Source organism: Triturus cristatus, chromosome 1_2 (genome assembly GCF_964204655.1).
Source record: "Triturus cristatus chromosome 1_2, aTriCri1.1, whole genome shotgun sequence".
In the NCBI taxonomy this organism is placed as follows: domain Eukaryota; kingdom Metazoa; phylum Chordata; class Amphibia; order Caudata; family Salamandridae; genus Triturus; species Triturus cristatus.
The window spans coordinates 1,138,095,963-1,138,113,700 of NC_140580.1; the positions used below are offsets into that span (position 1 = coordinate 1,138,095,963).

Sequence of the window (17,738 nt, forward strand, 5' to 3'; positions counted from 1 at the left end):
CAACAATTGCTTTTGCCAAGGTTTGTTTGCTTCGATCAAGTCACCGACAGCGCCGACAGCGAGAGCCTGCGTGGGACAGCTCGTGAACCGACTCCTGGACGTCATCGACATCCAGGGACCACGTGGCTGCAGAGACAAGCTACACCTTTCTTCCTGTTTGCACCCGACATCGCCTGGTACCCACCTGGTGCCACGCTGGTCACTGGCTAGTGACTGTGAACACTGTCCCCCCTGCTTACAGGTCTTCTACAACTCCGATCCACTCTTGGATCCACTGCATCTCTTCCGGACCGACCGCCTGCAGCATCTTTGTCTTCAGGCTCCATTGAACAGATAGAAGAAACCCGACGCACTTCGAGACCTATGCACCCGCTTCCTGTGGGTGAGGTAAAGCTGGCACTCCGGTGCCCAAGTGTAGAGTATCATCTCTAGTGTCTGTGTTTCCAATCTTGAGTTCATAGTCCATCCGAAAGATCCTTTTTGCAGTAACTTTGTAACTTTTACGCACCCATTGAAAACCTATGGGAGCCCGCGTGTGACTATTTGCTCTGCACACCCAACCCGTGGACCTCCTGGTCACTAACTAAAGTTAGCTCCTTGTAGGCCCAGCGATTCTAGAGGCCCTAGGCGTTTTCCCTTTTCTGTTCGTGGTACTTATACCACTATTTTAGTATATGGTTCGAGCGGCCACCAGGGCCTATCCATATAAAGTGCAACTACTGTGTATTCTAACGTATTCTTGTTTAACGATTTGTGCTCCTGTGCTCATAAAGAGTCTAGGGGATACTTTGAGAAATAAAGACATATATATTTTCAATATATATCTGTGTGGTGTCCTTTCATTGGTATAAAGGGGGGTTACATTTGGTAAAACAGCCTGCTTAACACGTTTCACGAGTTTAGCCTCAAAGACTGCTTAGCCTACGCTACCACTAGGGCAGCTGGTCCGAAAAGGTTGACTTACAACCACACCATAAGGGTTGCTTGGCATGGTACAAGGTGGTCACTTTAACTAGTGAACATCATATACCAGGCCAACTTCTCACAAAAGTTAATCTGATGGATACTTCTATCCGCAGATTCCTTACCTTAGACTAGATACTTAAGCAGTATCTCCCAGGAGGTAGGTCTGCGAAACAGATTAAACAAAAAAGTCCTGCAGGATTTAACGGCTAAAGTGTCTATCACGAGGGACGGACCTGACCATACACACAGTGATACTTTGTGAACATGTGTAACATCCACGATACTCAGATTTACTTCGAAACCTTCTCCGTCAAAGACATTCAAAGACTCAATGACATACTGAGGGAAGTGCAACACTGGCTGTCAAGTAACCATTTTAAACTGACAAAACCGAATTACTCCTCATATCGAACAATGAAGAGAACCCCCAAATGGTGGAATGGCTAAAAGCTATTGATGCGCTCAATGGGAACCTCACCCTGGCCGACTGTTAAATCACTAGGTATCACGCTAGACCAATAACTGGACATGACCAAACACATTAATGACTCAGCTAAGAGCTCCTTCCTTAACCTAAAGTTACTGAAGAAGATAAAACCTTTCATCCCGCCCAAAGATGTCAAATAAGCCACCCAGTCATTGCTGCTGTCAAGATTGGACTATGGGAATGCAGTCCTCTCAGGAATAGCTAAATCACATCTTGCTCCTCTTAAAACAACGATCAACGCGGCAGCCAGAATGGTCACCGGAATCAAGAAATTTGATCACATTTCACCTGCACTCAGAGAACTCAAGTGGCTCCCAGTCGAAATGCGGGCCAACTTCAGAACAGGTATGCCTCACACACAAAGCCCTGCACACCGGCAAACCCGAATATCTGGCTGCCAAACTCAAAAAAGCCGGTCAGACCAGGAACCTCAGAAGCTCTAACACCCTACTACTCATCCCGCTGAAATCACGAAAACAAAAAAACCGCAGCCAAATCCTTCGCCGGGAACGCTCCCAAAATCTGGAACTCTATTCCCCCTCACATAAGAACTGTTCCCTCTTTTGCAAAATTCAAAAGTCAGCTCAAAATCCTGTTCCTCGACCGTTCCCTAATGAACCGATAGGAGCAGTCGGAGCACTGAAGCAGACACCTCACACCTCTATGACGCTGCGAGGCTCCGAACTTGAACTCTCCGCCATTGACCTATACTATTATCTTTATTATTGGATTTACCGCATTACTGTATTATGTTATTTTCTGCATTGTAACTGATGCAAAGCGCTCCGATGCCCTCGGGTCACGTCAGCGCTATATAAAATTTCTCAAATAAAAATAAAATAAATCCACGTTGCTGCCTGAAAGATGTTTAGGGCAGGGATTCTGCGAACTAACGCAGTGGTCACAGCCTCGGCTCTGGTGGAATGAGTACACAAAACCTCAAGGGGGTTGCTTTGTGGCCAGTACATAGCAGATCCTAATGCAGAGCACTATCCATCATGAGATGGTCCGTTTCTGCATGACCTTCCCTTTCTTGGTCCCAACATACCCTACAAAGAGTTGATCATCCACCCAGAACTCTTGGGTGCGATCAAGCTTAAACACAAACGCTCTTTTGGGGTCCAGATGGTGAAGCCTCTCCTCTTCTTAAGAAGAGTGAGACGGAGCAAAGAAGATAGGCAAGTTGAGGGTTTGGCCTTTGTGAAAGGGTATCACAACATTCTGAAGGAAGGAGGCATGGGTCCTCAATCAACTTGTTTGCGTGCAAAGTGGTATAGGGAGGAAGGACAGGGAGTGCCTGCAGTTAGCTAACACTCATGGCCGATGTTACGGGCACTAGAAAAGCCATTGTGATAGTAAGCAAGTTATGTTTGCGCCTAAAGGGCACACACACGAGAAAGGGAAGGAGCAGGTTAAGAACTCACAGGGGGATGATGAGTGGTCTGATGGGAACATAAGCTGTAGACATTTCAAGAACCTAGTCACACCGAGTGACTTGAACACAAACAGTAGGACTGGCAACTGCAAAAACACCGAAATGACAGCCAGATAACCTTTAACCGTGCCCACTGCAGAACCCTGCTAGGCCAGAGAAAGAACAAACAAAACTTGTAATAAGGGTGCAGAGAGAGGGTCAATGTTTGTGGAGTCATACTGTGCCACAATTTCTTCCCAATGCCAGGTATACACCGTCTTGATGGAGGGGCGTCTGGCTGCCAGAATGATATCACAGCTTCGGGGGGGGAGGGGTTGGGTGGACAAGAGATCGAAAGCTGTCAACTGTGCCCTCTAAATCTCCATGCATAGAGGAGGAGGGTGCCAGGTCTGGGTGCAGAACCTTATACTGTTGTTGCAACAGCAGATTGTCTCGAAGGGGCAGACTGATCAGAGGACCGATGTTCATGCTCAGAAGCTCAGGATACCAGACTCTGTACTCAATCGAGAAGCAAAAGAATGACTTGCGCCCAATTGGTACTGATTTTCTTGAGAACTCTGGGCAGGAGTAATATTGGCAGAAAGGAATACAGGAGGCCAGGCCTCCACTCAAGATGAAAAGCTTCTCCGAGCAAGAGTTTCCCTCGAAACTCCAGCACGCAGAACTGTGGATATTGCACGTTAATGGTGGTGGCATACAGATCCAATTGAGGCTCTCCCCACTCTTGAAAGAGGCTATGCAACACATCCAGGGTTGGGACGCCATTCATGATCTGCTAGGCATAGATGGCGGAGTTAGTCTGCCCTGCCAATCAGGGAGCCCGCCAGGTGTTGAGCCATCTGGGAAATACCATGACATTCCAGCCATGTGCAGAGACGCAGGTCCTCTTGACAAATGGTCAACAACAAGACCCACCTTCTTTGTTGAAGTACTACATGGCGGTGTTGTTAGGTGAACACCTACACCCGCTGCCCCCCCCCCCCCCCCCGATCAAAAGAAGGTGGCTTACAGATTGATGTGGAGTAGGGACTCTGCTGAAGAAAAGAGTCCTCCAATCTCCACCCTCTCCTAGGTGCTCACCCCAGCCCAGGAGTGGCACGTTTGACCCTACAGTCAGCACTGGCTGGGGAAGAAAGAGGTTCTGCTGCTGATCCAATTGCAGTTAATCAGCCACCACTGCAGGTCTTTAGCAGTTCCCTCAGCGATCTAGACCATGTCAGAGAGATTCCCTTGATGCTGTGCCCACCGGATGCATGAGGCCTACCAGCCTCAGTTACTGTCATCCAAATCCAGGATGCAGGCTAAAACATCGATATTATAGCCTGAATATCCTGGACTCCTCCTCAGTGTCTGGTGAAGTGTCCAAACCACTGCCGTCAGCCATTTCTTTTTACCAGTTGTTCTCTTGTTCATCTAGGGGATGATGGTAACCATATGGGTCCTCAGACCCCTCCCAGTCCTCACGCTTTCCAGGCCTGTCAAAAGAAAAAAGCATCGGCGCTGATTCTGAAGACATTGTACCAGTCAGCACTGGACAACGCCCATCCAGCTCAGTGTTGTGGGAGGCAGGTAGGATGATGGGACCTGTGCTGTTGTAGGGCGTCAGAGGCACCAGGAGACAGTACAAGAGCAGGCACCAAGGAAGGTCACTGTTTTGCAGGCAGCACCGCTCCGGATCCAAGGGTTCCTCCCAAACCCCTTGGGCCTAAATGCACCCCAGAGGGGTTGGGCAACCTAAATATGAGGTACATGGCCTCATAAAATCTTACGTGGGGGAGGCGTCGCTCCGGGAAACGCCGAGTGTACCCTGGCACAGGTTCCATGATAGAGCGAGGCCTAGAAAGCTGATGTTTCTGTGCCTCATCCCAAAACTTGGACCAGCGCAGGGAAGTTAAAGAGTGCTTCAACTTCTTGACTGCTTCCTCTTGCTGGACTTGCCAGCCAACATCGATTGCAACAACCGTCTCGAGCGGTCCTGAAACTGCGCACAGTCGGGACTGCGAGCGTTGTGGATGTCGTCTGATGTCAGGAAGCAAGGAGCTTCAGAGAACATTCCCTCAGCACCTTAGAGTTTATAGCACAGCAGTTGTCACAGGGCTTAAAGTTGTGGTCCAGCTCCAAGCACCACAGGCATATCAGATGAGGGTCTTCGAGAAATCGGTCTGTGACATGCACTAACACACGGCTTAAATCCCATTGGCTTTTTAGAGGAGGACCCTAACACATCAAGAGATGGAAATCTAAAAAAAAAAAAGACTTAGACAAAAGTTGAGAAAAAGCCAGTCAAAAAATTACTGAGGGTAGTTCTGTCCCGATCTGCATTGATTGGCATGGAATGAAAAGAACAGTCAACGCACTAGGGTAGCGCCTATATAGGCATCGTGCACGTCACTTTTGGCATTTACACCGCCAATGTGGAGCCAAAGGACACCACCTACTAGCACGCAAGGGTACCGCTCGAAAATTTCCAGGCCAGTCTGACGCCCGAGGAATATTCTAAGGTAAGGAATCCGCAGCTGGAAGTCTCTACCAGAAATGCTGCACATTTTGGAGGTCTTTTAAAATCAGAACAAGGTTACATATATTTTATTCACAGATCGTATAAAACATACAAGTAAATCTAGTAGCTCACTGGTAGCACACAAGGTTAACCACAGATCAACATGGTAAAGTATTTTTCTGACATTCAAATTAGGAGAACATCCAACAAATATTCTGGAAAAAAATAAAGAATAGTCTTTTAGGAACAGCTGTGTTTTAATAATAATAAAAAAGGAGGTGGTGTGTGCATCCTTGAGAAATGTGTGTGCAACAAAGATGCTGAGCACCATTTCAAGTTACAATGAGAGTAACTGGAGGGTAGTCAAGGCTGCCGATATAAGTCATTTCTACATCTTATAACAAACATTTGAAACAGGTTATAAAATTAAACTGTATTTTAGTAATCTGATAACATTTAAACTATGACAATATTCACTGTGTTCCTTTTCACAGAAAAAAACTAAAAGAAGCTATATTAGTATTAAAACCTTTAAGAACATGGACTTTAATTAAACAAATTTCGAGTGAAACCGTGACTCTGAAAATGTTACTCCACACCCCGGTGGGCGAAGAAACACTTGACATTAACTACATTTTTAATCAGGGCCCATCAATAGGTAATAGACTGTGGTTCTGGTCTTTCACACATGTCTTACTAACTTATTTGAAACGCAACAAACGCTGCAAAAACCGTCACTGTGCAAATACACGGACAGGACTTAGATATCTGGTGATTCCAGTGAAAGGAGGGGAGAGGAAAGGGGAGGGGTCATAAGTGAAAAGGCTGGTACAAAACGCCATTTATTCATTTTTAAAATGTTATTTTAAACCCCATTAACTTCAGCTTTATTGCAATAACACAGAATTACAAACTATGTGCAATTAGAAAAGCGTGGCAGTTTTAAACCAAGATAAATATCTTATTTTTGAATCATAAATAACAGAAAAGAAATTAAATGAACAGAAACAAAATATTTGGTTATCTCCAATACAATCTGTACCATGCAATGAAATCAAATAGTAGCAAAAAGCACCACCTGCTGGACAGTTTCTCCAATGACGTTACATCTGGTACAGAAGCAGTGCATCGATGGATCTGTGTAAACATCTGCCAGCACAATTTCGAAATAATTTTAAAGTACCCCAGCAGGCCATGTGCCACAGGTCAAAAATTAAAATAGAGTACATAGGAAAAAAAAGAAACAGTCTATATCAGTACAATTAGGTTATGTTTTTTTCAGTTTAGTAGGAAACCAAATGGTTAGCTTATTTAAAGAAAAACATTGTACAAAAAGCTGAAATTCAACATACAGAATGTCCCTAAACAATCTAATGTTTGAGTAAAAGGCACAAGCCAGGTTGAGATGACCAAATAAAGAAAGAAATTAATCAGAATTGAACTGATGCGCTATTTAACAACTGTGCACACTAAACATTCTAAACAAAAAACAGTAATTCTGTACATGTTCAACTGAAAACAATCAGATTTGATCAAAACTATTGAAAGAAAGGGGCTATGGGATGTAACTGTTTGCCTGAACCAGTAATCCTAGTGTGCAAGTGTTTCATTGTGTGAAGCTTATTTCAGATTTAAGTGATATACAAATTAATTTACACCAAAATAAAAATGATTGTACATGGAAGATGAAATTCGACACAAGATTGGTTCAACAAGATGCCACAGAGCACAATTAAATCCACATATACTTAGGGGTTTACCTCCTACGTTCCCACTCCCTTTCACCAGTGAAATCCGCACAAATAACAGAATTTGCTCTCCTCTTCAGAAAAAGCAAAAGCTCCACAAAAATCTGAGCCAGAATTTTATAGTCATTCCCACAAAACACCTTGAATGCTGTAGAACGTAAAAAACACAACTCCTGACAATGATAATACATGGTAGTGATTTACCTTGAGGAGTCAGTGTCTGTACGATGTTACATCAGAAAGTAAGTACTGAATGCTTCTTGGGAGAGGTAGACTTGCAAACAACTTCACTACATGTGCAAACTGCTGCACGGCCTTAGAACCGCCATAATATTCCCTTTTACTCTAATGTAAACGAGCACACTTGAAAAAAGCAACACTATTAATGTTATTAGTTTAGGAAATTCCATAGCAAAAGAGAACATGATGACTTTCCACACAGCAACATTACAAAAAAAGAAAGCCACGAGCGGTGGGGACTGGATTCTGAGGTTAATTTTGTAACAGACATTGCAAAATAAAAATTCAACTTTACCTCACAATGGGGGACAGGTAATGGGTATTAAGCTGAAAATAGTGCACCCAAAAGACATTTCATTCAGGTCAATAGTGCTTTGCAGCTATATTATAAATTCACAAATCATATTTATGATTTGTTTACTAAATAATCAAACAACCAATCTTGCACAATACAGGTAAGTGCTTGTCAATCACCCCAAAATTATGATGCACTCACAAATGGGTGCCTGGCAGTTATATTCCAGGACTGGATACATTGAAAGAACGGCGATAAGAACCAGCTAATCACAAAGCATGATTTCGTTTTTTTTGGTCTGGACCATTACATAAATTTCAAAGTACAAGCAGCAGCACAGATTGAAGGTTAAGGTTAAGACAACTATTGTTATAAATATTTCCGAACCAGGTAAAGGTCACTAAGTGGTAAAATTAAAACTTGGGGTGTGCAAAAATGTGCATACTTCCTTTTGAGTAATTACGCCAAATATTAGAAAAAATATGTGAAATTGAAATCTGGCAGTTAGAGCAATATTTTAGTGTGAAATGTGTCCTAATGATCATTTAGGATGAGAAGGTGCATTTCACGCACAAAATTATAAAAAAAATATGTGCCACACACACCACAGCAGCACATTTTATGGTAGTTTGCATTTTCCAGTGTTCCTGTGATAGGATTTTTATCTAAACGGTATTGAACTTCAAGACCAGGGATAACGGCATAACTTCAGGAAATTAGCATAACAAGCCTATCACAAAAGGTCAGAAATTACTCAAGGTTACACTAGCGTAAAGAAGCTTTCACCCTGGCCTAACAAAACACAGAACACAGTGAACGTAATTATTATACCCTAAAGAGCCACTAGATGGCAGCACTATACAACATATGGGATTCCGTAACCACTTCATATTGCAGAAATATCCCTAAACTACCCCATTTTAAAATAAACAGCAGGAAGGTAAAACCCCGAAACAAAAGCTGAATGCGTTGTTTTTACATAAACCAGAGTTCCTCGGAGATAACAGATATCAAGGACCATAAACTATTCACATCAGCATCACCCAAGGAAATGGTGGAGTACATAAACATGGCTATCAGCTGCATTATAAAATACATTCCAGGTCTGTAAAGGGCACCACTGGATGGCTCCACACAAAGCCTCAGCCTCCAACAGGTAACGGGGGACACATCTGTCCCCACTAGCAAGGGCCGCTACCTCTATCCAAGAATGGCTGCTACAATTTCATCTCCGCCCTATTCAGGCCAATGAAAAAAACATTTGCAAACTCAGACAAGCATCTAATCATGGGGAAAATACTTGAACAAACAGCGCTCTATCAACATGGTCTGTGCCAGGAGTTCTTTCAAACAGAACCACAGCCAAACTCCAATCAGCAGCACTGACAGACAACGGGCAGCAGTAGAAAACAAGGCCTTTGCAAATGCAAACCTTTATAGTGCACGACTGGTTTGCAGGAGAGCAGGCAAGAGTGGCCAGCCCTTGTATCGACACGCATTGGTAAACTTTAGAGGCCAGGCATTCTGGTGTCCTGAGAACATGGTCTACAACTAACGACAACATCTGGGTGTTTCGGCAGCTGCTGTTTGATGTGCTTGTTCTACCCCAGTTCAGTCATTCCAAAGAGGACAAACCGGGCTTATCAATAAAAAGAAGCCAACAATAAACTGAAATTCCAGTGACTGTGCAAACTGAGCCTGCCAAGAGTGAAAACCAAAAGTCAAAAAACGTTTAAGGAAATAAAACTGCTATTGGAGCAAAAATAAAACTGCCAAACTCGCCAGCACCACAAAAAGTCAAGCAACAAATGACATTTAGGATCATAATGCCTATACTGGGGCCCAAAAAAACGATCCATCATCACTTTCGATTAGTACACTGAATATTGAAGCACCACAGTGGTACATTCTTCATAAGACATGAACAATGCGTCAGGCTCTATAAGATGCACAAGAGCACTCCAAAATGAACCTCTGAGCTCAACCACAGTCCACAAAGACAAACGTACGCAGTTTTCCTAGAACTCTCGCTCGCTTCCACTCTAGCAGTTATTACAACACACGCAATAAAGCAAACACCTGCAAGAGAATAATTTTAAAACACTATCCCGCAAAACGCACAATTAAAAAAAAAAAAAAAAACCATTTCACTCAAAGAAAGAGAAGACGATTTAAGAACAACGGGAAAAAAATGGTTAATTTCAAAACTGGGCGTTCCATTTTTAAATGTTATACTGCATCAACGTAAAAACAGCGATAGGAGGAACACCCAAGCTCATTGGAATTGCTGATAAATACCCAACAGAGGTGTATACAAGTCTGGTTTGTAAACAAAATGTAGTGTAGAATTAAAACACATCGAATGGAGAACAGAAGCAGGCGTCACATCGCCGAAAGAAGCTTCGCCCATAACCGCTCTACTTTGTAGAATTTGTGCTTTTCAGGCTCAGCTGTTTGTTATTGCATATGTCTTAAATTCACACAAATAGGTTTTAGTTCACAGCCTCAGTGTTAGATTTGTAGATCTCAGCAGATTTGTGCAAGCAGCGTCCAGTTGTAGGTCAAGACAGTACAGGTCGCTACTCGTCACATCATCCACGTCGCGCCACTAAGAGGTTCGATCTCAATTATTAAAGGGATGCATTTCATATTCGTTGTGCCGGCTCTTCACCATCACGGCCAGCATTAGCAACTCTGTGCTAGGATCAATGACCCGCAATCACTTTAAAGGGAAGAAGAAACTCAACATGGGTGCTCCCGGCTGTCGCAAGAAGCCTGGTCACCCTGAGGACCCATCAGGACCCGAGAGGGGACTCATCAGCACCTGGTTTCAAACATCACTCCTTGGGTACGCTTGCTTGGTCTTCAGGATATCCATCTTATCACAAACGACACTTGGTCCTCAAGGTCACTGCCCACACCACGAACCACAGTTCAGAAGGCTGAGAAAGTAGAACAAAAGAATTTAAAAGGTTTCAACGTCATTACATCCAATGCAATAAATATTGATAAAAGACTTGTACAGTGGGACTGTGGTCCTTGGAGATGGGTCGTTGGGTTTAAGCAGATTAGGTGATCAGTGGGTCTTAGCCCTCGATGGTTCCAGTCATGCGCTCCTCATCCGCTTGTTTCTGCTGCTTAAGCTTCGAGTAGGCGATGGCGTCTCCTCTGTGGAGAAGTAAGGAGTCAAATTAGAAACATGCAGCTAAAACAGCTGTAAATACACCCCAGACACACTGACCAAGGTCTTGCGCTTGTCCCAACTTGGAAGAATGAAGCCGGCTGCATCTAATCTAGAAACTGAGTGCCTGTGCTTGTACTAAGTATTCTGGGAAGCCCCAATATATAATCAACTTCATAACAAGCATACAAAAAACATACAAAAAAACAAAAAAACGTGAAGTGGTTTAATCTACTTCACAAACAAACCAGGAATGTGCCTGAGAATGTTTGGAGTGTTAACAAGCCAGCAGGGAGATCAAAAGCGGACTTGAGATCCTAAAATACTTGAACAGGGAAGGCTACCTACTGAGGCAACCAACCACTTAGTCCTTCAGCCCAATCACACACATGGAATGCACTAGTTTGGAGGAAGAGAGGGAAACCCTAGACTTTGGAAGACATTTATTACCCATGGATGACTGGGTGAAGCAGGTTAAGTGCAATCTGCTTAGCATGTTCAGATGGAGCACGTGTAGCAAATGGCCATTAGAATACGTCCAACACCAGCTAGCCGACAGACGTGCTGTGGTATGTATTTTCCATGTGGCTCTTCACCATCTTGCATTTCACCACTGGAAGAAAGGTTTCTAATGCCAGACAGAGTGCCTTCAACTCCAACATGTTCATCTTCCCAAGTCCCACAATTCACAATGCGCTCCTAACCCATATTGCAAGGTGTGCCATAAGATGCTGACGAGGCATCCCCCGAAAGAGGCTGGGAGCTGGTGGAGGATGGAGGAGGAAAGAGTGAGGAGAGTCTCAGAGAGCTTGGTAAACTGGAGAAAGTATGGGGGATGGTAGCTGGTGTTGAAATAACGGACTGGAATTGATAGAGTACACTCCTGTGATGTATATTGTAATAGATATATCGACTGTGCGCGACAGACACCCAAATCTTATTAGTCGGCGATAATTGGGATGATGAACCTCACAGCATTGGTTAATCACTACATAAGAAATGGTTTAACTACTGTAATTATGATTATTCAAAATTAGGTTTTCTTATTTATCTACATGGTAGCGTTTGACATTAAATGGTTCTGGAAAACTAATTTCAAAAATATTAAAAAAGAAAAGAAATTATAAAACAGGACTAAGATGTTGGTGTCTATGGGATGGGAGCACTCACTGGGTTAACCAGTTAAAACTGGTATTTAGGATCCGAGGCAAACTTTAAACATGCATAACCCTGGAACAGTCGCAGGGGCTGTTGACACCGCTCTGGAGTCAGGACAGCCGAAGGCTGCTAACAGGCACAATCCCAATATTTGGCATGGGTCCCTCTGGTGTCTGGATGAGATGACCAGGTGCAGGCTCCCAAGCCGAAAGGGATCCCAGGAGAGCAGTAGGTCAACAGCAATCCCGGATCATAACACTCCGCAATCCCGGAAAGCATCTCTGCAGCTCCTGGAATTACAGGTTTGCACTTATTCCTGTTCCAACACTGGTTACAAAGTTCTTGTGGTGCATGGGCGACTCAAGCTTTTCAGATGGCCACCATGCAGAGATTCATTCAGAAGGTCTTGTGGCCGGCTTTTCTATTGTTCAGGGGCCTGATCATTACGCAGCCCAGACAATACAGCCTCACCTCCTTACAGGCAGGTCACAAAAGCAGTGCTACCTCGGTGTCAGGCCTTCGGCAGGGGGGGGGGGGACGGGACGGGGTAGGTGAGAGATGGACACCATACACTCCAAGAAGAAGCAATCTCGTCATGGAGAGACGAGCAGGGCCTCTACCATCAATATCATCTGCCACCAATCACCAGTAGCTTGACGGGCTGGCATGCTGGTTCAACTACGGGTAAGTAGCCACCTGGAACCAGTAGAGCCTTTACTAGCAAACAAAATCATGGAGTACCTCTAGGGGCTTGAAAAGTGGGGAGGGTCTTGGAAAGAACTACTATGAAGAGGGCGATACAGCTTTTCAAGGTCTAGAACTTCTGTATTTCTGTATCCAAGCCCTCTTGCAATGTGGTATGCACCAGCCACCAGCACTCCTCTGGGTGACGAGTGGAAGGGACTCAATTGAAACGGAGAGAAAGGGCGTTTAACAACTTAGTCCATAACACAAGAATCACCACTTTCTAAACAAATTAAGAAGGGTTGCTCAAAGAGAGAACAGACCAGCTGACTAGAAGCACACAAGAAGTCTGTGAATGAGGGAGAAAGCGTAAAGAAGAGAATGGGGTGTTCTCACGTACCAAACAAGGACAATTGTAAGAAGTTGCAGACTTTTAGCAAACATTTAAAAACCCAGCAGCTTCGATTAAAATCTGTTTTAAAGGCACTCATTGGTCACACAGCTGTAACTACTGCATCCTTTCACCTAAAGGTTTGCAACAGAGTAACGACTTCACCAGAACTTACTTTTTTCCGAGGGCCGAGAGTCCATACAGTACTCCTGCTGCAAACGCAATGGCATTCCCAAAGAATGTGGTTATGCTGAATTTGAGTATTATGGGAACCAAAGCCATCCTAGAGAAAGATAAAAGAACCAGTGACAAGTTCACAAACAGGAACGCTAGGCTGGAGGTGCGCCATCACCCATCAGCCAACATGTTACACATCTAGAATAATGACAGCAGGTGAAGACTGAAAAAAGCAGCGCATGCATTGAGATTTTCAGAAATGGATTAAAACTGGAGAACCTTCAAAGTCCAATAACTCTTAATAATTATTGGACACATACGTACTACCCGTATGCCCATCACGAAGATGCATTTTAAGAGATTGAAGAATCTAAAACTACTCTTGAGAACAGAAAGAGAGGAAGAGTTTGGCCCAGGTCACAAACCACCTGTCTAAAATGTATTAATGACATTTCGAAATATTAATACATGGAGAAGCACTACTCAACAGTAACGTATCAAATCCACCAAGGTAAAGTGTGAGTTGGCTCTAGAAGTTAGGGGGCCACAGCAGACAACACTACACAAGCCAGGGTTTGCAGATTAAATTGCCTTACACACAGCACTACGACCATTTGCAAAATGGCGCTTGCACTAAAGGTTCAGATTTTTCTATAAATATCTGTAATTTCTCCTGGTCTCAAACGATCTGAGCATTTAAACCCTCCAGCACATTCGGCTGCTGATCAAACAATACCACGAGGCCAACTTAGGGAGAGTTGATCATTACACAACGATCATTTTGAATGCATTCAATTCTTCCCTTGAAAAATGGAGAAAAAATAATGAAATCACACCAGAGCCTTTAATGGACTTCGGGTGGAGGATAATTTGCAGATAAGATTGAGATTACGCATATTCACAAGTATTGGGATAAGAGCTTCCCTCAAAATAATGTTCACTACCGCTCAAATATATTGACAAACAAAACATATTTGAAGTATATTATGAAGAAAGCAATACAGGTGTGCTCAGGAATATGTATCCCTTCAAGACGAAAAATGACCACAGTCGGATGACCTATAACTGCCAACGCCAGGAGGTTCCTTGTTGTTTTGGGAGTGGCGTGCATGAGCCCATGCTGCTGCTTGCCGGTGTTGCTGCGTTCCTCGCAGTACAACCCAAAAAGAGGGTTGGGCAGCCCGCTGCACCGGCGATGTGAACGACAAGCAGGACCGTTTGCGCTGCTGTGGTCTGTTGGTCAGGCGGTCAAGAGTTCCGGGCATTGTTTACATCAGGTGAACCAAGCAAGTGAACTCAAACACTGACCATCTTTCTACCACTATAATCAATAGGTATTGGTTTTCTTTACACTCTGAAGCACTGAGAGAACTTTTTAGTAGTCGGTCACGAGTGAACGGACCATCGGGTTATAGAACCAGGAAGCATGATTGTACATGTCATAGTGTGCTCACACCTAAAAAGTTGTATTCTGTGTCATTAAAATCCTGTTGCACCAGTATTAGAACACTATGCCAGACTAACCTTACATCGTGTAGTATTACGTTATGGTGTGAAATAAAAGTACTTCTCTTTTGTTAGGAGCTAGAATGCATTTATGGTCTCAGTTGCATAACTGTGATTTCTGGGCCTCCACTCCCTACCCGAGAAGTTTTTGACTGCTCGCTCCTTTACCCTGAGAGTCAAATGCAGAAAGGGCGTTCTTGGCACCCATTATGCAGTGCCACAGTAGGTGGGGCCCTGAGGCATTAGTGGTAAAAGGCCACCAGACATCATTTTTAAGTCCCAGTAAGCTGTGAGCTTGGTGGCCCCAGATTGAGTTCTGACCTAAGATCTAACCTGGCAGGTTTAGATCAATGGCCGAGTTACATTTCCTCCGACTTTCTAGTAAACTTTAATAGTATTCTAATCAAATGCATAATCTAACACTTTTCCAAATGTGCCCCCTCCAGTTTCGATAGCTGGAAACTTCACACACAAATACACTAACAACAGTACTTCACCTAGCACAAAACCACAACATTGAGAGTTTGTTCTCATTAAAATTAACTCACAAAAGAGAATGCAGTACTGGTAAGAGACTGCAGTAGAATAGATCCAATGGAAGACAAAGTGTGCCTGAGGACAGAAGAGTAGTTTAACACATCTAGAATGATACTGAGAAAGCATGCCCCGTTACTACAGGGTTCAATATCCTGAAAATGAGTCACCAATAGTGCAGTACAGTTCAATCCTTGACCATACCCGTTGGCAACTAAAGTGACAAAACACTGCATAGCCTTAAAAAGACAACTGCAGCAAAATGTATGCACCAAGACGATCATACACAACAAGGAAAAATCACAACCAATGACTATTTTCTGAATAGGTATCGATGCATTTGCCATTAGCTGGAGCTTACTTGTAAGCTACAGTACTAGCAATACCAAATCAATACTTCACACAAACACGTTAAAACACAAAGTCATTAGAAATACATTTATTGAGCTCATTATTCTCTCCATCTGCAATACTTCCAATGCCCTAGAAGGAAGAAAGGCTGAACCAACCCTGCCGAGACAAACTGGAGATCCCTGGGCATTCTCAATAGTGAATAAAAGTAGCAGAGCACCTCACAAATGTGAAGGAAGGACATAATGTTATTCCACGGGTAGTTACAAATTGAAAGAACGAAATAGCAATATGTCTTGACCCAAATCAGGACTCCGAGTCTACTATCGAGGCCTTTGAATCCATTTTGATGGATAAGAGTGGTGGGTCACACAAACCTAAAAGGGACCGAAGAGGTTTGATCATGATTGCACTAAAGCACTCTCGGACCTACATGGATCACTCAAGTCTGTACCCAAAAAAAACCTTCCTTGTGAAACTGGCCTGCCTAAGTTACTCTGTGGAGAGGAAGAACAGATTAAAGATATTGAAAGAAGAAGCCTGGGAAAAATTACTTGCAGCATCAATTACAAATAATGCAAGGGATTTCTGGTCAACAATTAACGCCCCATTCCTAAAATCGAACTCTGATCCTAATTAACATAACAGGTGTATTTGTAAAGCGCACGATTACCCGTAGGCGTCCTGGCGCTGAATAACAGACGTTTATTGTTACCCAACTCAATGGTACTCATTTTATTGACCTCAGATGGATGAAAGGCGGAGTGGATCCACCGGGATTTGAACCCGTGACCATGAGGTGAAACACAGACCCCTGCAGTGGCTGCTTTTGTCCACTGAGCCGCCAGACCCGGCTCAGTGAACAGGCATGTGGATGAAGACTCATGGGTGGCGCATTTTAGTAACATTTTTAATGGTCTGCGAGCGGGTCCCGGGCCAATGGACGAAGAGCCTGTTTCATCCTCTGGTGTCACTCTTACTTTTAATAATGCAGAGATATGTGAAGCCCTGGCACAATGCACCAGTAATAAGGCACCTGGTATAGACGGTACCCCAACAGACTAGCCGACCACTGGGGACCCTTGCCTACTAACACTTTTAACGCTATAGCAAAAGAGAGACTTCCTGCTTCCTGGCATAAAGCTATTTTAGTACCAATTTATAGAAAAGGAGATAAGCAAGACCCTAGAAACTATAGACCAATCTCCCTCCTGGACAGCACGGCAAAACTTATGGGCACAGTACTATCAAATAGATTGGAGACAAGGGCACTGACAAATAACATCTTGATCCGAGCACAATATGGCTTTAGAAAAGGTAGAGTTACTCAAGATCAATGCCTGACTTGGAGCCTGCTTATAGCAAAATACACCCACGCTAAGCAAGGTAATTTATATCTGGCCTTCATGGACCTTAGCGCGGACTGCGTATCTCATTCCCAGTTATGGAGGAACAGGAGGGAAATGGGGGTAGACCAGGCAGTGATTACCTTTATAAGACAACTGTACTCAAGAGCCAAAGCATTTGTAAGGTATGGGTTACAGGGTGAGTGCACCAGATGGATTCAAGTTACTAGAGGAGTTTGTCAAGGGTGAGTTCTCGCCCCTTTTTAGGTCTCGCGCCTAGCGATGCAGTGCGCAGCCCTGCTTGCGCAGCGAGAGTCCTTTTGTCCGGGGTTCCGAAACAGACCCTGGAATTGTACACGCTTGTGTGTGTTTTTAGTTTTGGCTTTTGTTATTGGGCTTTGAGTGCGTGTTGTTTTTTTTAAACAGAGCACGCAATAGGCTAAAGGCGGGCGCATTGCTCCGCCCCTGGCCTATTGGTGTCTGTTACGCGCACCAAAGCCCATGTGGTTTCAATTATCGTGCCCAGACACGGGCACGGTAATTGAAAACATATAGCTGGCTGTGGCGCGCACCACTCGCAGGTGTGGTTTTTTTTTGGACATTTCAGTGCCGTTTGTTTTTCCAGGAATAACTCATGGCCTGACAATTGCAGAGCTGTGAGTGAAGAATTGTTAATTAAATCTGAGTCCCGCGCCAGGGCTGGTTGATTTATGGTGTAGGCATCCAGTTTTCAGGAATA

The 17,738-nt window shown here is 43.9% G+C and overlaps 1 protein-coding gene across 1 annotated transcript in view; it reads right to left on the reverse strand.

The window, feature by feature from the left end:
- Nucleotides 1–5,626: 5,626 nt before the first annotated feature.
- The window catches only part of CACFD1 (calcium channel flower domain containing 1), a 55,639-nt gene continuing 43,527 nt past the window's right edge, over nucleotides 5,627–17,738 (reverse strand). The window contains exons 4-5 of the mRNA XM_085613861.1: nucleotides 13,261–13,368; nucleotides 5,627–10,839 (exon numbers count right to left, since the gene is read on the reverse strand). Coding sequence (XP_085469987.1) covers nucleotides 10,758–10,839; nucleotides 13,261–13,368 — 190 coding nt within the window. The 3' untranslated portion in view covers nucleotides 5,627–10,757. The remainder of the gene's footprint in view (nucleotides 10,840–13,260; nucleotides 13,369–17,738) is intronic.